Source organism: Numenius arquata, chromosome 18 (genome assembly GCF_964106895.1).
Source record: "Numenius arquata chromosome 18, bNumArq3.hap1.1, whole genome shotgun sequence".
Lineage (NCBI taxonomy): Eukaryota > Metazoa > Chordata > Aves > Charadriiformes > Scolopacidae > Numenius > Numenius arquata.
Window position 1 is genome coordinate 8,136,444 of NC_133593.1, and position 22,410 is coordinate 8,158,853.

Consider the following 22,410-nt stretch of genomic DNA (forward strand, 5'->3'; position numbering starts at 1 on the left):
ATGTGTTCAACTTCCCTGTCGTCTTCAGTTCATCAACATGAAAATACTATAATTTCATCAGTTAAATGGACAAAGAGCTGGTAATACTGGTGATGATTTTTCCAGGATAAAGGTTTTTTAAATACGACTATTCTAGCAATGTTTTGCTCCATGGAATTAGTGTAACTTATTTCCAGCTAGGCTCCTGATATCTTTTTGTTGTTAATAAATTAAAAAAAACAAACAACATTCCAGCCTTTTTAAAACGGTACATTCTTGTGCACCGTTCTTGCTTTTCAGACTGTTTTCTGATGTTTTTGCAGTTTAATCTCATTATGTGCTGCCCACATAATACGCTTGTCTGTTAGAGACTATATGTGCATGAAAGGCACATTCTCAGTTAAATTTTCTATCTTTGAAAATCAGCAATTACAGAAATCTTTAATGCATCACTTTTCCATTCTACTTGCCTTGGGGACATTATCAGATGCTGTGAGACTTGAGACTGCTTACATCACTTTGTGTACATAACGATGGTGTTTTACTTCTCTGTGCCAGTGGTAATAAATACCACACAGTGAATGAAAATGGTTTTATTTGATTAAACCGATGTATTTTTCAACTGAGGCGAGTCTTTGGAGCGTGGCATTGTTTTGGGAGCAGAAAGAAGTGTTCCAGTGTTTGCTGCCCCAGTTGAGTCCCTCTCAACTTAAAATCGGGCAAAATATTTTTAGTGCTCTGTGTGCTGTCTCCATATTTCCAGCCGTGGACTAGACTGAAATAGCAACCTTCATGTTTTCACTCCTCTTCACAGACAAATAAGGACATTCTGTCAGCATCTCCCCCCTCCCGAGCAGTTTACACACGCGCGCGCACGCTGCGCAACGTGCTCCTTCGCCGTGCTCCAGCTGGAGGTGTGGGGGGATCTCCAGAATTTCTGTGGGTTGAAGAAAAGTTCCAAATCGGGCAGCTCTGGCTGAGTCAGAGGCAGAACTGTGCTGCGCCCGAGGCTGTTGATACCTTCCCCTCCCGAGATGGCAAAACACTTGGAACAAGGAGGATGGAAGATGAAGGCGGTCGTGCCCTTTCAGTGTCTTTTAATCCTTTTAGTTTGGCAGCAATAAATTCTGCTTTAATACTGGAAGCAATATCCAGTACAACATAAAACTTCTTTCCTTTAGATTGATTTCCTTCTTAAACTGCAAACTCGCTTTTTTTTGGTTATTATACAAGAATTTATGTAAATCTGTGGAGTAAACAGAGCAATTAGAGGTATGCACCATTGTTTTTGCGATATGGGAAGCAGGGGTGCAGTCACCTATTCTGTATCAGTGTTACATTTGAGATACTCATTGCTTTAACAAGATATGTTTTTCTAGGCTTTCATAATAGGCTGTAAAACAGTGATTAAAACCTGTCTATAAGTTGAGTACATAAAAAGAGAAATTGCTCAAGTCTTCCGAGGAGCTTGTTTGGCATCTTAATCTCACACATCCGTTTTTAAATGAAATGTTCTCTCTGTGGTGCTGTATTTTAGGCTGTCCTTTTCCCAGCGATGCTACACAGAAACTCGATTAATGTGTGGCAGCGAGGGGGAAGGGGGACATGTTATCAAGGTCTTTCTCTTACAGATGGCGTGTATTCAGTTTCCCATAAGCATCCCTTAACTCTCATCCAACTGGTATTACTATAGAAAGAACTTGCCTCGTTAACCACCGTAAAACAGTGTTTGGTAAACTAGCTCTAAAGCAGTGTTTTGAGATGTTATTACCTGGAACCAAGCCTCAGCTTTTATTGTTAGTTGCTTTTTCTTTTTTTTGAGGGGGTGGGCAGGAATGACCAGGGTTAAAGAGGAAAAAAAAGAGGGACTTCCTTCTCTAATGCTCCTTTCCAAACTGTCCTGGGCTCCTGGTAGACATCAAGCACCGTTAACATTAATTAGCCATGAATCATGGGGCCCAATTCCCATTTCTTTGTCTTCTCGGTATTTTTTGTGTTCTGAGCATCTGCTCTTGCATACAGTTTAGGAAATGCTGCTCAGGAGGACACTGTGTGCATCTCTTCCAAAGACTCATATATACCAAATCTATGTAGTAGCAAAAAGTGACAACATCCTGAAATAAGACATTCTAAGGGCAAATTTGTGAAGGACTACATTATGGAGATCTTTGGTTTAATAATATAAAATAATACTTAGTGCTTGTTCCTTATTTAACTTCATTTATTTTCTTTTGGCTTTCAGCTCAGATCGACTGATAGAAGAAACAATAAGGTAAGAATGAACTTAAATTTCATTCTTTTCTGTACAATCAGTGTTTACATTGAATTGCGTCCAAAGATATCAGTCATTTTGTTTATACAATAACTGCATTGTTTACAACTCAAAAGGCAGTATTACAATGAAACGGCGGTGGTTTTGCATTTTTTCCCTATGCAATATTGACATAATAGTGTTGCTTAAATATTTTATTCATCCTAGTGTAGAAAATTGGTGTTTCTGTTCAAAGGTGAATAGCCCCTACAAAAACAAAGGGAATGGCAGGGCAGAGTGAATCTCAGGTTGAGCTGTTGAGGGCTATTCCAGCAGTCAAGCTGTTTCTTCTCATTGTGACCCCCTTCTACAGCGTGATTTTCTTCAGTGTATTCAGCACCCTATTGTGCAGGGAAGGGCTTTTCCCACAAGGGCTTGAGAGGTTATTGCTGCTGTATAGTTATTTGTCTCTTTTTGTTTTTAATGGTTCGAATGCTTGAGTGATACCTTCTCTAACTGATCTAGAAACTTTAGAACTGTAGCATCATAAATTACTTCTATCATCTGTGCCCTTCCCAATCTTCCATTGAACTCTGGGATTTTGCAAACCAATGATTCAGAGTGCCTGACTTAATGGTTTTAAATTTTAGATTATTGCTTTAAAAAAAAAAAAGGGGAAGAAAGAAATCAAGATATGCTCTCGGATAATGCATGTACTGGCATAAGTGACCAAAAAGAGTAATTAGAGGTGCAGCAAGGCTCTATGTCCATTAAGGGCTGGCTAGCTTAAGTACGTACAGTGGGCTGAGTATAATTAACATGGTGGAAGAATGTGTTAAACTACATTAATATGCAGCGATGAACCAGAATTGGTCAGTATAATAACATCTGAAAATATGGATAGAATCTCACCACAGCCTCAGAGAGATATTTGCCAAACTTAGCACAGTTACTGTGAATATTTGTTTTACTTTGGGTTCTAGCCCTTTCCTGATTAAAAATCCTCTTCATTATTGCCATGCTTGTAGCCCTACTTTTCTGTCTCCTAAAAATGCTCAATGTTTGTTGAATCTGTTATTAATCTCTTATTTGCTGCCACTCCAGTAACTAGAGCATTAAACAGCATATGGTGATTTATTAAGCTTAATATCCTGCAAAATGACTCGTATTTTATCATTTGAGCTCTTTGCCTGGTCTCTTGATTATGTGTCATCAGAGGAGCCGAGAGTACACGCGTGTGTGATAAGTGACCCTCCCAGTCGATTTACCTGTGCAAGAGAACGTAGCCGTGGCAAACTGGAGCTCAGAACGGGCTACCTGAATATTCACCTTGGTTCCTCTGTCAACTGAGCCCACTCAGAAGCTCCATGGTGGCATCAGTAGGTGTCCTGGCTGGTTTAAAACTATTTTGAGGTTTCTTTTTCATGAGCTGCTGTCCCATGGTTGACTATAAATCGACTGTCTCAAGAGGGGCTGCTTCTCACGCAGTAATCCCTACCCCACGGCTGGGTTCAGAGCTCCTTGGTGCTGTTTGCTGAAAACATTCCTTCTGTTAATAAATTAACTTTGATTTATTTTTTTTTTAAGAAACTAGATTTCAGCACTCCTTGATGCACCATTTATTATCTGTAGCAAATGGACTTCTTGTGGTAGTTGTTGCCAAAAATGTTCTACGTTTCTTTTTGTAGGAAAAGAGTTTGTTTAGGAAATGACATTGAGCAGGAAATGTAATTTCATTTACATCATCCTAATTCAGTTCCGACACTGTTGAAACCAGGGTGAATTTTTTGTTTCAGTCTTTTTTCTTGTTGTTGGCAGTAATTGCAAGCGTTCCAGATTGATACTAATTGATAGTAAACCCTGCTGCATTTTAAGTGAATTTATCATATATAAACTTACCCAATGTCTGAGTATCAGTTGCTTTATCTGCTGTAAACCAGGTAAAAGAGGGAACTGTGCAGGGGAAGCTGTTTGAATGCAGACTCCTTGAGTGAAGTGAGAGATGTAATTAGCTAATTCTGGCTACTGATACTTCTCTGTCTTCAAGGTTTACATCTGCTGTAGTTCGTTACTCATTATTTGGGTGTAATTCAGGAAGTTAAGACATCACTTAATTTTTTTAGGGGTTGTAATTAAGCAGTGATTCTAAACACTGGAAAGCATTTTTCTCTGGGTGCAGAGGCTTTTGTTGAGAAGCTGCAGAGCAGAGACCTTTTGTCCGGACTCTGCAGCACTAATTGTGACCCCCTTGCTCTGACTTTCTGTAGAGGAGAGACCACAGAAGGGCAGAGCCCGACTCTTCTGTGTCTGGTTCCTCCACGGGAGCAAACAGACCTACAAGGAATATATGGGCACCTACGCTGAAATGATTCTAATTAAAGCGATGGGCAGGGCTGTCATTCCAGCTGTTTTGTTAGTATTAAACTTTTAAGCAATTTTAAAAAGAATTATGTGATACGGGTTCTTACTGCAGTATATTTCTTTCCAGAAACGAGTGGGATGTGATACTTTGTACTGCAGTTCTTTTGGAACAGCATTCACTTCTCTTAGCCAGATTTAAATATAAGCATAGATTTTTTGCTTAATATGTTTGGTGTTCTCAGGTTTTCATTTTCAAACATTATCACTTCTCCAAAATAGCAAACGATTTATTTCTTGTTTTCCAACAACTTATATTTTTAGGTTGGCTCAGTTTGAATTTTTTTGTAGTTTTGCATGTACAGTGTGACAAGTTCTTAGGTTTTTATTGTAAAAGACTGTTTCTGAGGCCTGATTCAAGCTGGTTTGTTCGTGTTTGTGCATTAACAGATTGGACTACTCCATTTCTACTCTGAGACCAGACCAAAACCATAGATTTAATTAAAAATAAAAAAAGGTCTCTTTATATATTTGGGGTATTTCTTTAGGTGATAATTAGGATTTCATAAAAGGCAAAAAATCACCATTGACTTGCATTGAATCTTGACTTTACAGAATGGAAAGGCATGAATTGAATTTTGACTCTTAGCTCTTTTCAGAAGAGCCTGGCCAGAGTGTCTCGGCAAAATCACTTGCATTTCTGGGGAAATGTTGAAATGTTCCCTTTTTTTCCTTATCTTAGTCTTCATCAAAGGACACCATAATTTGTAAAGTAATTTGAAAGATGGGGTGTGTGTACTCATATATACACACATACACATATGTGTGTATATTTCTAGATATGAATATATATGCACATATTTATATGCAAAGAATAAGTGATATAATCAGAATTGTTACCAATTTAAAACTAGATCTTGCATTTCTCTGCAGAGTCACAGAGTCCATTCCCTTAATCACAGACATTGTCATGAACTTAAATGAGCAAGTATGATTCACGGAGTACAAAAATGAAGCAGAAATTCCAGTAATACATGAATTATTTGATTTTTAAAAACATGTCTTGTTCCTTTAGAGCTTTGTTTTAGTTCTTCATCAATGTAGATTTGACTGAGCTGTCTCAGTGGATGCGGCAAGGAATTGACTTTTTGGTACGTTTCACTTGCTAATACGCTGTATCTATATGGCTGCTTTTTGGGGTGAAACTACCCGACAGCGCAGACATGGGTCTGGGTAAAAACACTTTGCTTCCATGTCAAGCAGCATTAAAAGTGTATTTTAGACTAGTTCGACTGTGGTAATGGCTGGAAGTGTTTATTACTCTGTACTTTTTCATGCCAGTGAAAACTGCAAACTCTGTACAAATATCAGTTGTTTTACTTTTGAAGAGAAATTTGGTTGCATACCCACAGCGCTGCTGAACACTCAAGGAGAAACTTGAAACGTAAGTGGAATGTTGAGGAAATAGGGCTGCAAGCACAGGAATTTGAGATACTCCTGCTGATTTGTGGAAGAGGTGGGTGGGCTCTTTGTGGCTGTGACCTTGGGCTTACCTAGAAGAGATTTCTCCAGTAGTGCAGTGATCTTTAATGTTGTGCTTCAATATTAAATATAGAGAGCAGAATACCATCTGGTTTTAGAAACTTGGTTTACACCCAACTCCAGTAGTTCAAGCCAGTGCAGCACCGAGAATAGTTCATGGTAGTTTCTAAATAAAATGTTAAATCAGGGTCATCTTGATTCCAGTAAGAAGCATTTAATCTTTTATCATAAACGTTGTGTAGAAGTTTTGAAATGGAAGAAAAAGGTATTCTTCATCTGGGGAGATTACGGCGTTGAGTAACTGAATGGGGCTGATATTGTGAATGAGAAGAATATGATTAATTAATTTTGTAAAAAAAAAAATGCATTTGTCAGTGGAGAAATGGCAACAGTAAGTCAATGAGCATATGTTAGGGATGGGAATGAAACCAAAAACTGGCTAATTAATGAAGGATCTGAGGAAGCTACAATACTGAAGACTGTACAAGGCCAATCAGTGGACTAGTCTCCAGGAGCTGTGTGTTTGCTGGTAGTGCTTAAATTTAGTAGTCTCATTTACAGATATAAAGGCTTAAGTAAACCAGCTCGTGTTTTGAGTAATCAAATTATATATGAAGAACAGTGCTTTTTATTTGGATTTTGATTTGTTATGGTAGCTGGAATCCAGTTAAACTCTTGTTCATGGCTATCACAATTCCCTTTCATTACTAGAACATACCATATTAAAAATAGTAATCACTACAATGATTTTTTTTCTTTCTTCAGAGCTTCTCAGTAAAACCTAGCCCATTGAGCTATTTTTTTTCAAAATACTGGGTAAAAGAAATAAGGAATGTTCCAATCTTGTAACCTTTCTTTTTTTTTTTTTTTTTTTTTTTTTTTTCCTACGAAATGGAGAGTTTCACTCCTCAGATGTTAAAGCAGGAACCTTGTGTTCCATGAGAATCTGTAACAATTATTTCCAAAGGCATTTTGGAGACGTCTTGGGAACACTTTATATCCTGGCACTTACCTTGTATTTTCACTTCTGTAAATTAATGGATGCCTTAATGAGTCATTGGATGCATCTTATGAAAACATGTGGCTTAATTCAGGAGTGCTTTGAGAAATGCTGGATTAAAACTTCATCTGGGCAAGTATCAAGTCATCGTGGGGGTGTAAAATAAACTGGAGGTTACTGAGCAAGCTTTCTTTACTTTAGAAAAGTAAAATACCTATATGCTTATGTTTTAAATGTTTATAATATGTCAAATGCCGTATCTTCTCATGTATGATACGGTTTGATGTATTTACTGTTCTGATTTTGTAGCCCCTTTTTCAGCCCTTGATGATAACTGTTTTTTCTAATTTGATATACAGCTGTTTATTCTCTGTTCAGAATTTCTGTTAACACCTTCTCTTAGGTGCTTTTCTTTGTATACTCATCACTGTTGGGACAGGCAATGATACGATTCTTTAGTTATCCTCCAATCTAATTTTCACTTTCTTTTCTTGTAATTTTAGCCCTGAAAAGGCTTTCCCATGTAATGCAATAAATTGGTTGCATTTATGGGTTAGGTGAGTTAGTATATCCACCGGAACAAGCACACGCACTGTGCAGAGTGCCAGTACTACACAGGCTGAGAAGAGAAGCTTTGTAGACTCTCTTCTGTTCTTTTTGCAGAAACAAAGAGCATCGGTTAATGGGTTCCGGCAACCCCTTTATAAACACCGAGGAGGCGACTTCAAGCCCTGTTGCTTCCAGTTAACTATGAGTTTCATTTTCACTTTCTGCTGATCTGCTGATTTGGCAATTCAAAAGTATGAAAGAAAAAATGCTTGAAGGTTTTTCTTAGTTCTGCCATGAAACTTCCCTCTTTTTTTTTTTTTTTTTTTTTGTTATCTAATACTTCAAAACTTAGTATTAAAATGTTAAATCTATTCTTATAGAGCTGCTGGTTGAAAATGTCAGAGTTATCAAACAGTTGTCAAACTGTTTATATTCTCTTTATGACTGATAAACTCCCAGTTTCGTAATGTAGGTCCAAGTTTACCAGAATGTTAAGACAGTCTTAAAATAATATATTGATCTGCCCTGTCAATGCATGTTGTTCTATTTAAAAGAACTTGCTGTATAGAGCTTTTGGAAGAGTCTTCTGTGACCTGAAAGCTATGAGAGCCATAGGTTGGCCCTTATGTCACCTCTGTCTCACATACATCTGTGTGATGAACTTCTCTTGCCTTCCAAGGTATTCTGGTAAAAACAAAATCATACCACTTAAATCACTCAGGCTTTGGCTTGGTGATCTCTTTGTTTTTATGGGCAAAACCAGAGCTGGAAAAGGCGGTAGAGGTGGTAGGCGGAAAGAGGTGGTAGGAGATTTTTTTCTCTTCTTTTTGTGTGGGTTTTTTTTCTTTCTTCTTTTTTGTTTTTTTTTGTGGTTTTTTTTGTTTGTTTGTTTTTTTGTTTGTTTTTTGTTTGTTTGTTTGTTTTTTGGTTTTTTTGTTTGTTTGTTTGTTTTTTGTTTTTTGTTTTTTTTTTAAAGTTTGCCTGGCACATTATGGGAAGGCTGAAGATACTGTATCAAGGGCTACTTGAGATGGAGTAGGCAGATATAATGGAAGGGAGCCCAAAGGAACTCGCTGCTCCAGAAATACTTTAGGGATCATTGATCCGGGTTGTTCTCTTCTTTAAGATGTTTGTGAGCTCTGATACCGACCTTTCGCTGTAAGTCTTGAAGGACAGTTGTTAGCTTTGGCTCTGCTGGTTTTTGCCAGCTCTTCTTGTGATAGCGACTGTAGCGTCCTGGTAGACGATCCAGAGCTGCTCATTCCAAGTGTTGTTTTGTTCAGAGAGAAACTTGAAATAAAATGTATCAAATGGTCTTTGTTATAAAAATGTCAGGAAGGCCAGTTCTGTGTATAATAAGTCACATAATTTGTGTATGTGACTTTTCCTACCACATTTACCTGGAAAGATACACTAAGGTGGATAAAGGTGCTTTTTTTTTTTTTTTTTTTTTTTTTTTTTCAGATCACCTTCTTGTACTAAAACTCCAGGTCAACCAGACTACTTTAGTACTAATACCCAGGCAAATCATGTTTCAGCATTCTAACTCTTACAGAAAGATAACCCCAAAGCCTTGAAACCCACAGGAGCTCAGTACAGAACAGTGCTCGAGGACCAGATATATTAAGCAAGTGCATTCAGAGAGTTCAGTAGTGAACATTAAGGCTTTATGTAAAACGCAACGTCCAGTTTTTACTACAGAACTGGAGACTAATGTTAGGCTTGCACTGTCTGTTTCGGTGCTCTACCTGCCCCTTCTTAGAAATAACGCTCATGTTAGCTGGGAATGTTACATCGTGTTTGTATAAAGACACTGAGTGTGAGCAAGCATAAAATGCCCTTGGAAATTTGGATGTCTATACTAGGTAAAAGAAGCGTTTTGCTGCCTGTTTGTTTTCCTCTGAAATTACAGCTTTAGTCCCCTTTTCTCATACTTATGTCAGTTTTATTGTGGTGTTCCACTTAACTTTTATTCTTCCAGAACTTTCCCTCCATATTTAAGGCTCACAAACTTGTCCAACAACTTGTTTTAATTGCTGTTATTCATGTAGATATAATCAACAGCAATATAGGTGTCATTTTCTGAGTTATTTTCCAGTCATGTTGTATTTATGTCCTATTTTGTTTATTTTTGAAATGCGAACCAGCCAAGGAGAGCATACTGTTCCTTCTTAGGCACCTTATCTCCAGAGCCTAAACATTTGTATATTGTTTCTCTAGATGTAAATGAGCCTGTGCAGTTTGTCTTGACAAAGCTATTGCATTCAAAGTACCTACGTGAAGTGCTACCTGGGGCTGCAAGTAGTAGCCTGCCTTTTCATTTTCCATCCTATAAATCTGTTTTATGAGCTGCAGAGAAACTTAAGGTAGAGAAAAAATCTTGTCAGCCGAGTGTTCTTCAAAATCTTCATTTAAATGTCTTATTTTTAAGAGTACAGTTGCTTTTTTCCAACTTCCAGAATTTATTAAATTTGAAATAGGAATTCCTGTTTTATATTAACCTGTATTGTGTTCTTATATTTGGATGAAGTACATACAGCTGGACCGTGTATTAGTAAAGAAACAGAGTATGAAAACTTACATAGCCATGGATGATATTCTTAATTAGGACCAAAGCTCAAAAATGTATTTTATTTGTGCTGTGATGGAAGCATCGTTTGGTATGACTTCATTATACACCAGCTCCCTCAACTCCAGCTTATGGAAAACAGTCAGGTGGGGCTTGCTGGGAGGAGACGTTAATGCAGGAGAACCCAGGCTTTGCCTGCTTATCTGGAGCCAGAGGACAGTGTTCGTCTCGAGTCAAAGCAAGTAGATCCCAACGCTTCATTGTGTTCAAACATCTTCAAGGACCCGGTGCCTCTATGTCCCTGCTTGATTGTCCAGAAACCTTCTGTGTGAAGCTCCGTAAGCTGTGTCGGGTCTCAAAATGCACTTACATCTCCTCTCAACCAGCACATTCACTTTGCAAATTGATTTTTAATTGTGAGTCAGCTCTTACTTGCTTAATACTTCTGTAGCCATCATATCCTGATGGCAGACAAGAAATTTCATATGCTCTCTAGAGTGAAAGTAAGTATGGGGCTTCTGTGTGATTAAACAAACTTCTAAATGTAAAACTTATGCCAGAAGAGTACCTTTAGGTTTGCTCATAATGTAGTACCATTTTTTGTTGGGGCTAGGGGAGACATGCCAAAACCCTGCCTGTTTCAAGAAATCACAGTGTTTTCATTTGCTAATGGCTTTACATAAAAGAGAAATCATTTAAGTGTAAAGGATAGAGATTAATGGAAAAAAAAAAAGTGGTTTCATTCACGTTGCTTCACCTCATTCATTGTTCTCTAAAGAAGCGTTGCCTGCTTGCTTTCCTCTTGTTTTAGCTGTAGATTATTCTTAGAACCAACAACTTGATCCTCTCTTTTTTTTTTTTCCTCTCCAGCATTGCCATGGCAACTAAAGAAAATATGACTTCACAGAGAGGGATGTTGAAGTCAATACAAAGCAAGATGAATACCTTGGCTAGTATCCTTTTCCTAAAAATTTGTGCTGCCGGTGCATAAGAAGAGGTATAGTATAATTTTTCACTCTGACATTTGCAGATCAAAATGCTTTGCGACGTCAATGGCTGTATAACCTGTCCTGGTATTGTCATTAGTGACAAACAGGCCATTTTTTTACCAGTCTCACTTGATAATCTCGCTGAAGCATCTTAATGATGAATGTGCTGAATAAGTTGGTTTTACTCAAATTTGAATACTACGTACAAATCAATGTAACTTAATTTTCAGGTAGAGGTCTGCAACAACATTGTGTGGCCTTCTCTGCTATATGTTTTTGTAAAAGTGTAATTTCATTTTACTTCTTGCTTTTTGCTTTCAAGACTGTCGAGAGCTGAAGCTTGGCGTACTTTGCTGCTTGTTATGGTTCACAGCTAAGAGTATTCATGACCTGAGTATCCTCCTGTCTGTCACAGGCTCATTAAGATTTTGGCTTATTGGCTTCTCTTTATATCTTGTGCTCATGACTGAAGAATGCGTTGGATTGTCAAGTCATGCATGTGTGCCGTTTTTCCCACTTACCCCTTCCTTTCTGTCATAAGGGCCCAAAGAACGACATTAGCATCATTTGATTAGACAGATTACATCCTGAAGAGATGTATCTGGGTAACCCATAAATTTCATTACAGTTCTTAGCAACTGGCAAGAACACAAAAAATTCAATAAGCTTTGGCCTTAAAAGATTCTTGGTTCCAAAGACACGAAACTCTGAAATGTCTTATCTTGTAGGCAATTGTATTTTGTACATTAAAAGATAGATTTACGTCTTTATTATCTTACAGTAGGAGTTCTTCCTTATGTGCTATACTTGAACACTGTGTCATGCAACGTGTATGATTTTCTCAGTCAAATGCCTTCGATTGTTCCCTTCACCAGTAACAGAATTCCATTAAATAAATACCACAGATGTTTTATGTAACTGCCCCATTTTTTTTTTTTCATTCTCATTTAAACACAATTATTAAAAGTAACTAAGCCTTGTGTGATGTAGATTAAAGTATATCAAACGCTGGTAATTTAGGTGATCAGGCAATGAATTTTGTGTAAATGTGCGCTATAAGCTGTTCTGTTCTCTCTTCTCTGGTTGTCTGTTATTAGTGAAATACAGTTGTAATCCCACTAACTGTCCAACAGGTGTATTTTACGGCATCTGCTTTCTCCAGCCTGGGAGTAGTTCTGCATTTCTTGCAGTATTGGGATTTCCACATATAGAATTTGGGGCTTATTAGTGAAGATACTGTTTGCTGATATAACCTTGACTCAGACTCCTTAAAGATCGGTTTCCAGCAGTGAACAGCCTGATCCAAAGGATCAACCTTCGGAAACGACGAGATTCCCTCATCTTGGGTGGCATTATTGGCATCTGTACCATCTTACTGCTGCTATATGCTTTTCATTGATGGATGTTCCCCCCTCCGCCCCGGACTCTGCTAAACTCATCACCACCATCCCTCTCCCCCCAGTCAAGGAAAAATTGAGTGGGGGAAGCACCAGACTTCACACAGCCCGTTCGTCACGGCTGGGAGCGTCAGCATGATGGCTAGAGCTTATGACGGTAGACTGTGACACTGGTTTGGGGTTGAAGCTGCAGTGTTTCTCCTTCCCTGCCGTACATCTTCCTTTGGTTAAATTTTGTGGGATTTGTTTGTCTTTAATTCCCTTTCTCACTGCAAGGTAAGTCAATATGGAATGCTTACCAGAACGGGTAGAACAGTTTCTGTGCTCAGCAGAGGTCTGGTGTTGGCTGGTAAGTGGAAAAAGATTGGGAAAAAGCTTGCCTTGGGTGGAAACTCAGCAGGAAACCAGTTTCCCCTGTAGGCCAAGTACTGAACACTTTTGCCCTGTGAGAAGAATATTGCAGCTTTAAGCCGTCGGGTTGCTTTACTACTAAATACATGTTCTGTAATTCTTTTTAACTCATGGTTGAGATACTAGATATTTCTGCATAATTTGTGCTGTGAAAACTGTGCTTCACAAAAATTCCTCAAAGGAGGAAAAAAAAAAAGGGTTGTTCAGTTCACTTTTTGCACAGAATATGAATAAAATACCCTCTGAGGAACATTTATAAGGTTTCTTGTGGCTTTAAAGGGACTAACAAGTCCCCCTTTGTAACAAGGGAGCACAGAGTCCTAGCAGCTGTTTACTATAGTGTTCAGTCATCTGAAAAGCGACCAAACCCGAGTTCACCTAAAAGTAGTCTTTTGGGTGTAAATACTTTGATTTTTGGCTGGCATCATAAAGGTCTTTATCAAGACAGGATAAGCAGTTTGAAAAGTCTGTATTGTAATTTAGATAAAGTTATGCTAATAGTGTTAATATTTTTACACTGTAAGTAGGATATAATCTAAACTATCAATTGGAAAGGAAAATTATGATGGTTATCCCTGAGGCAAATTTATCTGCGTGCAAAAGTTCTGGACATAACTCCTCATAGTAAAGAGTTGAATGTATGAATAGTGAAACAAGTATTATTTACCATTATCTACGGGGGGAACTTTTATTTTTTTGTCCAGACATGCAACATGAATCCTGTTGTGTTTGCGTCTCTAAACAAAGCTGACGTCAGGAATGGCTCTGATACTGCAGATTGACAAATTAGGGATTTTTCTGCTCTTTCAACAGTTCTTTTCCATCTGTCATATCATAACCCAATAAATTCAAACTGAGGCACTGAAATACCTTTCTAAGAACTTGATTAACTCTTTTCACAATCAATTTACAGTGCTCCTAACAGATTTCATGTATGCCATTACCCGCAAGTGTCAGGTAGTCTCCAGGTTCTCCTCTGGAACAGAGTCTGGTGGGACAGACACAATTTTTTTACTGTTTTTTTTATAGTGTCTGTGAAGTACCTGTCAGAGGGAGTAGAGACTTGTGCCTGTGTAGTGTGCAAACACACACTGTTGCACCTAAAATGTTTGTATGGATTTGAAGGCTTATTTGCAGACTAATAACTTTGTGCTAAAAAGTCAATGAAGACTTCTAATCAGTCATCTTCTCGTTGGGATTAGAAAATATTCGGAATTAATATGTATAAGACTGTGGGGCTTGTATTTTAAATAAAAGGCGATTATTTGGTTGATTTGGGAATGTTCCTGGTTTGAAATGAAATGTTTATTAAAGGGGTTTATAAAAAAACCTTGATGGATAAAGGAGGTTTATTAATGAATCTGTGTGTTGGGAGATCAAACCTCTTCTCAATGCTTTTTCTCTGATTCCACCACCCCCTGAGGGACCCTGATCAGCAGTTGTGCTTCTGTTTAGGATTTGTAGGATTTGGTTGCTATATAGCTGGCAATATGAGATCTGCAGTACCGTCAATAAATTCACTTATTTAATCTTATAACCAGTCTTTTTACTGGACTTAATTGATTATTTGGTGCATATATTTAATCTTATTGTGTGAAAAAGCTGCTATGGAAAATATGTAGATTATAATAAATATGTAAACATAATTGATTTTTCATGTTATGAAAATGTTATGGAGGAACCCGATATATTTTAGTATAAGATAACAGAAATGCGCCGAATTATCTCTGATAAAGCTTTACTGGAAACGGTTTCAGTGTTGACAACCCCTCCATGGTTTTTATTTCTGTTGGTTTTGGGACAGAGTTTTGTGTTGAAAAATACATTTAATTAACCTTGTAGTTTCCCCTTCATCATCTTCTTGTAGTCCCCTAGCAATGTGAGTGGGCGTTCTGCGTTGCGCTCTGAAGTGGTTTCCTTGCATAGAGCCGGAGGGGAAAGACTTGCTAATTCTCCTGAACATCTCTAATAACATGGACCTGTATTGAGGGCAGTGGACTGTAAATGAGAACAGTGGATTGCAGTATTTAATCTCAACCCCCAAAATAGAGGGTTGTATGTCTCTTGTTGCTAAATATGTTCTCGAAGCTTTTCATTGTGTGGTTCCTCTTGCTCTAAGGAAAAAAATGTGGTTAAAGAAGTCTCGTTTCTGCAATTCTTGGCAAAGTTGCCATTTCGTAACTCAACCAAATAGAATTGTGCTAAGAAAGTTATTGTTAAGCCATACAAGTGAAGCAAGTAAATCCATAATATTTCTACAGGGCACATTTCTCTCACGCATTTTTTTAATTCTTGCCAGTACACAAGCACCTACTTGAAACCTGTCCAGCAACCCCTTAGGTTGGCATTAGAACATAAGGGATTTATTGATAACCTTGGATGCCATGTTTCACACAGACGTGGATATTTTTATCCTTGCTTTTTTGACTATTTTTTTTTATGTGTTTATCTGATCTTCAAGCGCTGGCTGCGAGAGCAGAGGAATGGCATTCGGGCAACACCCAGTATTGCGTGTTCAGTCAGTAGCGAGTGTTGGTGTGGCTGTAGCTGATCCCCAGCCCTGCATGGGAACATGCTGAGCAGGGCTTTGCTGTCCTCTCCCTCTCTGGGACCAGGCAGTCTGGTGCTTCTGGCAATAGGAGAGTTTGCCCTTCCTGGGAAGGCACAACACTTTTTTTTTTTTTTTATTAACCGATACTGGTTTCAGGAGCTTTTGGATATTGGAAGTGTGATATAAATTCCTACTGGCTTCATTACACTGAATAATCAACTAGAATTTTTAATTTGTAGTTTTAGAAGTCCTTTCTTTTGGACAGTCTAAAGATTACTGTGAGAAGAAAGACTCGGTTCCTCACTGGATGTTGAAAATGAAAGAGCAAAAGTAGATTTTTAGGTGATGTGAAAGTTTCACATAAATTTGATGAGAGCTTGTGCTCTGGAGCTGTGTTCCTGAAGCTCCCCCAAAACCGCTGCACAGGGAGTGAAGTCTGGTCCACCACTTCTGATTGTGCAACTCATTTAGTCAGGACTGTTTTAATTCTCTAAACCTGGCAGCTTGTTTCCTAAGATCACTTGATGCATAACCTTCTATTTTTACTTTTTTTTTTTTCCCCAAAAAAAGTTTCATTTGAAACAAGGAGAGGTAACAGCTGTAGCACTTCTGAAGGAGGAAATAATTTCGAAACTCCTTATAACAGCGTCGGGTTATGAAATCCTTCAGAGAGCGGTCCCACTGAGCAGTGTGCGGTACAGGAGACTGCAGTGGAAGAGACAAAACTGAGCCATATTCTAGGTGACATCTGCAGGTCCTTTTGGTGCCCTGTAGCCTGTGTCCTGTCAACTGGATATTGAAACCAGGGGTGATGCTTTCAGTTCTGAATACATAAGCGGCTGTTGGTCTGTCTACTACTGAGTGAGGAAAGCCATTTAAATAAACACTCAAGACAAAAAATAAAACCCTTTCTCACAAAATATCCCAGTCCAGACCCTTGTAAATGAGTTTCTGATTGCACTTTCTGATTTTTTTGCTTTTCATATAGCTTCTTGAAATTTATTTTATTGTAACTGTAATTATTTTTGTTCTCACCTATTGTGCATTCTCTGTATGTATTAAAAAAAGCTTTGATATGTAATTTAATAATAAATTAGAATTCTAAGCAGGGTGCTTGGTTCTTTCCCCATGACAATCTTTGCCTGCCTAACCTTCAGGGAAGATGCAGAGAAAATTCATCTCTCCAGGTTGGGATTGTCACTGAACATACAAATTAGTACATTCTCCATTTTTGTACCAAATACCAGAAGTGATGGAGCATTTCCTGACCCAAAATGCTCCGTTTGGAGGAATGTGTTCCTCCTGCCTGCATGTGCAGACCTGGGCTTCCCCTTCTCCCCTTCTGTTTCAGGCATCCACATTGGAAGGGTCTAAGTATAGTCAGGACTTTTTTCTTGCTGCTCTTTGACAGATGGAACAAGGAAGATTTTCTTTACAGGTAAGCTTTAAAAAGTTTTCTATATATCCATAATGTAAAGCATTTAATTCCCAAATGCGCACCAAAACTGATGTTGATCTGAAGAATCTTTTCAGCGTAAGGAGCCTCCTCTTCCTATTAATGCCCTTCTCAGTATTTGGGTACCTTTTTTTTCCCCCCTCCCTTCTGCAATCGCTCCACGAACACCAAAAATACTTTGAACTTGGTACAAGCAATTGTAAAAACTCCACAAGCTTCTGTCGTACCCTGTAGTTTTCTGGCCATGCCTTGGTCTGGACCCCTCCCCTCCGTCCTCAGGCGTTCAAACCAGGCAGCGTCATGCCTGATGGACCCGTTTGTACCTGGTGGTTTTGCAATTGGTGCTAAATCTCTCAATACCACTCACATTTATTTTCTCAAACAAGAAAATCTGCCTGGCAGTGTGATAGCTGTCTATTTGCATAAGGCTCGGAGGGAAGAGAGGCAGTTCTCTTCATTTCAGAGCTGTCGTGCTGTGCCTGTAGAGCTGCTTTATAGTAGAGAGAGATTTCTGTATCCTTAATGTGCCTGCTAAATATTCAGGAATGACCATATGGGTTCTCAGGGGAAGGCTTTGACTGTATGTTTCAAGTTAGAGAAGAAACTTCAAAAACTGTTTCGGGAATGGAAAGGCAATTCTGGTTTCAGGTAGTGGGAAGCGCAGTTAGCTTTTCCAGTTGTGGCAGTGGTAATAAGTGGTGCATAAAATTCCATCTTCTTCTGGATTAGAAATTAAATTATTAATGGAGCTGAATCCTTTTTTCCAACTCCCTGTACAGTCAATAATTTATAGTGGCACAGGCGTAAGATATATATTTTTAACCGTCCGCCTCCCAGAATACTGTTGTTAGTATTGAGAACTGCTGTCCTTCCTGGCGAGCTGGGGCGTGGTGGGTGTCCGTGCATTATGGATGAGCCGTGCTCCCCTCCTTTAGTCCTGGAGCAATCCCACCGGCAGATTTCCTGCTGAAAGGGAGCCGAGCGCCCCATTAGAAATTCATAGGGAGAGACAGGAGCATCTTTTGTTTTATGCGTTTCGCTGAACGTGGGAGATGCACTGCTGCGTGGACTTGATTTTTTTTTTTTTTTGAATGTTTTAATAGCGAATCTCAATGTTTACAGTAGGAATTTACATTTTCTGAATGCCAGCCCTTTATCCGAAGCTTGGGGGGCTTGGGGTCTCCAAGCTGTGCTGCCAGCGCCTGTGCCATAGCGTCTGCGCTGTGCTCATTAAATGCTCGGAGCCTGCTGTTCCCTTCATCTTCCCCCTTCTCTGCGAGCTGTTTGAGACCGTTACAGGCGTGTGTGCCGCTGCTCAGCCCTCGCTTCATCCTCCCCTCTCGCTGCAGCCCCTCCTTGCTCTTTGTTCTTAATGGGACCCTGAGGCTTTGCTAACCCACTTTTGGTAGCGCCGCTAGGAAAGCAGGAGAAGCCTGGCCATAATGAAAGTCCCTCTGCCTTTGAAACAGCATTTGCAGTGTTCTCATTGTGGATGATTTTCTGGTTGTCTTGGCTTTCATGCCCTGCGAGTCCTCTCTCGGTCAGCGGTGTGATTTTTGAGAGGTCTTCTGTCCATTTAGACCTTGCATCTTGTGTTGCGTTACCTTTGTCTGCTCACTGCTCTGCCCGTCACGTTCTCCTCCTTTGCTTCCTGGGCGTTTGGCTTCAACTACACATTTCAAACATAGGAATTTATTTTTGGTCTCATAATTTTCATTTATTTTGAAAAAAAAATAATAAAAATAATCTACCCTTACTTTGAACCCTAGAAAGGCTGTCCCAGGGTGACTTGAAGCTTATCGATCAAAGCCACACCTTAGAGCTCCAGCTTGAGAATTCACTGATAACTGGTGCACAGCGTGCTCTTCCACAAGTGCTGTAAACAGGTAGGCTCTAGTCCCTTCAGATGTTTTGTTTCTTTTCTTATCTTCCTTGGCCATACCCATCTGTCTGATGCGAGGTTCTTGGAAGTGGGGACAATATTCTTCATCTTTTTGTCTTCTAAAGGTGCAGGGAAAGAACTAGAAGCTCCTCGCTGCAGGTTGCAAAGTCCCGTTGAGCTTCTGGCTGTAGAGTGGAAACTTTCATTAAGGCGTTTGCTGGTGCATGTGTCATCTGCTACAGATCCCTCTGACTACAGACCTGTGCTGAGCTGGCTGCTTTGTGGGTGAAACGCTGCTGAAACGTCAGATTTTTAAGGGAACTTTTTCTTAAGACTCTGCAGGACGCTCAGGAATATTGCAGGTGTAAAAAGAAATGGTGAGTAGCTGTGAAAGTGCTGATCGGGTGGCCCTGGCAGGTCCGGCTGTTAACACACAAACCACCAGTTATGGCGTGAAAAAGGAACTGGAGCGCGCAAGGACCTTGTCACCGCTGGAGGCTGGTGGGTACCTGTGTCACTGGTACCCGTCCATGGGTGGGTACAAGTGGGACATCCTTTGTCCCCCACCTTCCAGCGTCGGGGGAGGCTGAACCGACACTTGGACTTGGTCACCTTCTCTCCTCGATGCCAGAGGAACACCCCGGCAGGGAGGCCCAGCGCAGAAGGTGGGGGGGTTACGTGGATATTTCCCTGCTGTGCTATAAATGGAGTTCCCTCTAGGTCAGGCATGTATCACCAGTGCTAAATTTACTTTAAAATATTACTGAGGTGGGGAGGTTTGTGAGTCAGGTCTATAAAAGCAGGCGCTGCTTATGTAAAGAAATGCAGCTTAGGAAGAGGCAGCAGGCGGGAGGGGGCTCAGCCTGCGGCAGAGACCATTCCTGCCACGTCTGCCCTGGCGAAAGAAACAAGAGCTTTGTATTCGGGCAGCGACTGCCCCTTCACGATGTGTCTGTACCTGACAGCAGGACTGAGGGATCTGCTGGCCAGCTCTTCCCACGTTTCCATACATTTCGGGAAATGTAAATAATCTTCAAGCCTACACTCTGGTTTAGATTAAGATGTTGTGGTTGGTTGGTTTGTTTGTTTGTTTAAAAAAAAAAAACAAACCACAAAACCAAACCAAAAACCCAACAAATATTCGGGGGACGATCAATTCTTGTGACACTTCACAAGAAGTGATGCTTCAGCTCGAGTTGTGCTGTGGTGCCTCTGGGAGAGGCAAAGAGGAGGGGTGTGAGGGATGCTGCCGTGGGAATTTCAGTATTCGGATCTTTTCGTTCATCCAGCTACGTGTATGGGTTTGGCCCTGGGAAACCTGAGGCTGCTGGAGGCGGCTGTGTCTCTGCTGGAAGAGCATCGCTGCGCGCTTGGCCATGTCGGACAGGCAGACGTTGGCAGTTCTGCACCACCACCCGCCTCCGTGGGCCTGACCACAGGCACAGCCACATCCCAGGAGAAGGAACATCTCCCACGCTTCCTCAGAAAGAGGTTTCCTTAACTCAGCAGCCAAGTATGGTGCCACCAGTGCCCCTTGCAGGGGATTGCTGGCCTGACCAGAGGCTGAGACAAGCCACCGCCTGGGCAGAGGGGGCAGAGCCTATTCCACAGCTGTTAACTCAATTTTTGGGACACTTCAGCTTATACCTGCTGCATATTTGGCAATCAAAAATCAAGGTAAAAATAGAGCATCGCTTTAGAGCTTTAAAGATCCCAGGTTTTATCAACATTCCTTTAATTTTATTAGGGTCTGGTGTGTACCTGGGCCAGTTTCAGGCTGGTAATGAATTACAGTGCAGCAGGTGAGGTGCTGTTTTGTTTTTCTGCCCAGCTGGAATTGATGAAGTTTGCATTGATCCTTGCTGGGAAGGAGTATGAAATACAGGGGTTTATGAAATTGGACCTGGGACCAAATAATTGGAAGAAAATGCTTTAGAATCTGCAGCTTATAATTAAACATTTCCAAGAGGCAGCAAGATACAGCGAGCTCAGCAGAAGGAGGCATTTCACTGGGAAGACTTCCCGTCTTTGCTTTGTTTCACGCTGTGTGCTATTAAAGCAAACAACTTTGCAGGCTTCAGAAGCGTTCGGCAGCTCCTGAGCAAGAATAGCATCTAACATTACAGCTAAGCTGGAAACAATGAGGACCATCAGTCGCCTTGCTTTTTTTTTTTTTTTTTTTGTGCACATAAACTTGGTAGCTTAGGTCATGGAGAAATTCCCCTTACTCTATTTTAGGTATTCTAGGGATTGCAGGGTGGGAGTTTTCATCTTCTGAAGGATCCAGCAGTAACCACCATAAAGGAAAGGTCCTCATTTAGAGCAGTGCCCTGATCTGCTGGTGCAATTCACACCTCCCTGTGCAAGCCTGGCTCTCCTCTTCTCAATTCTATCCATCCTAACTACCTTCTACAAAGTTTCTCGAATATGCCTTGTCTGTTTGAGACGTGATAGAAACGTCTACCTTGCGCCACGTAGGATCGGCCAGACTCCTGATTAACTGTCTCGCTGTGTAGATGTGGGAGCCGTGGCCACGTCGCTCTGACTGCGTTCGCAGGGAAGCGGTGACAGATTTGAACTGGAGGCGACGTGCAGAGTCGTGCTGCGAAAAAGTCTTCATCTGTAGAGGGGAAGGCTGGTTCTGGGTAGGAAAATGGGAAGAGGGAGTCTTTCGGCACCCTCAAAAAGTCAAATTCAGTTTTTCTCTGCCCTTTTACTGGAGCCTACCGGGAGTGTGTTTGGTGAACTTCAGATTTTGAAGATGTCTGCCATACAACCTAATTTTATCTTTTGTTTTATTTTACGTCTCTACTGTTCTGTGAGTAAGGAGAGGTTTGGGGTGCAATCTATCCGTTTTTTGGCCCGGGGTTGGGCTCCAAGCCCCTCGTGCCTCTGCAGAGCGGAGCGAGCAGCCCCAGAGCCAGGCGTGTTCGTGCGCTGCTCATCACGAGGTCCTGCTGCCGCAGTTCCGCAGCCCTGAGCTCTCCCCCTGCGACTGCGCGATGATGCTGCAGCAGCCCAGGGCTCCGCCGCCTCACAAATGACCTGCCAAGAGGCTGTGCCTGGCTTTGAGGGTGCCCAAGGAAACCCTTAGCTGCTCGCTCTTCCACAGCAGCCAGTGTTAGGAATGAGAGAGAAAACAGAAATATTTTCTCTGTGCTTTTAAATCGTGGCTCCGGTCTGGAGCAAAGTCATGGAAACCATTTGAGGAACTGGTGACCAACTTTTCATCCTTTGCTTGAACCCCAAAGCTCATGCAAATTCATTAGCGAAGAGAAACATTAAGAGGTGAAGGGAGCCTATAGTGTTTAGTAGAAAACATATGCAACATGGAAATTGGATGTAAACCTCTCGCTGTTCCTTTGTGTATCTATTATACATGAGCCCATCAGAGCAGCATATTAATAAAACAGGAGGCTAAAGCACTTGGCACTCCCATCTCTTTAGCAAAACATCAGAGGAGAGGCTGTCAGCTT

At 40.5% G+C, this 22,410-nt stretch overlaps 1 protein-coding gene across 2 annotated transcripts in view; it reads left to right on the forward strand.

Moving 5' to 3' along the window:
* Positions 1-16,699, forward strand: part of GOSR1 (golgi SNAP receptor complex member 1) — a 33,682-nt gene extending 16,983 nt beyond the window's left edge. Inside the window, exons 7-9 of one of the 2 annotated variants that reach the window (XM_074160574.1) lie at positions 2,222-2,251; positions 11,119-11,201; positions 12,512-16,699. In XM_074160574.1, the coding sequence (XP_074016675.1) occupies positions 2,222-2,251; positions 11,119-11,201; positions 12,512-12,636 (238 nt within the window). In that variant the 3' untranslated portion in view covers positions 12,637-16,699. The remainder of the gene's footprint in view (positions 1-2,221; positions 2,252-11,118; positions 11,202-12,511) is intronic. The other variant, XM_074160576.1, reaches the window with a different exon arrangement.
* Positions 16,700-22,410: the final 5,711 nt, after the last annotated feature.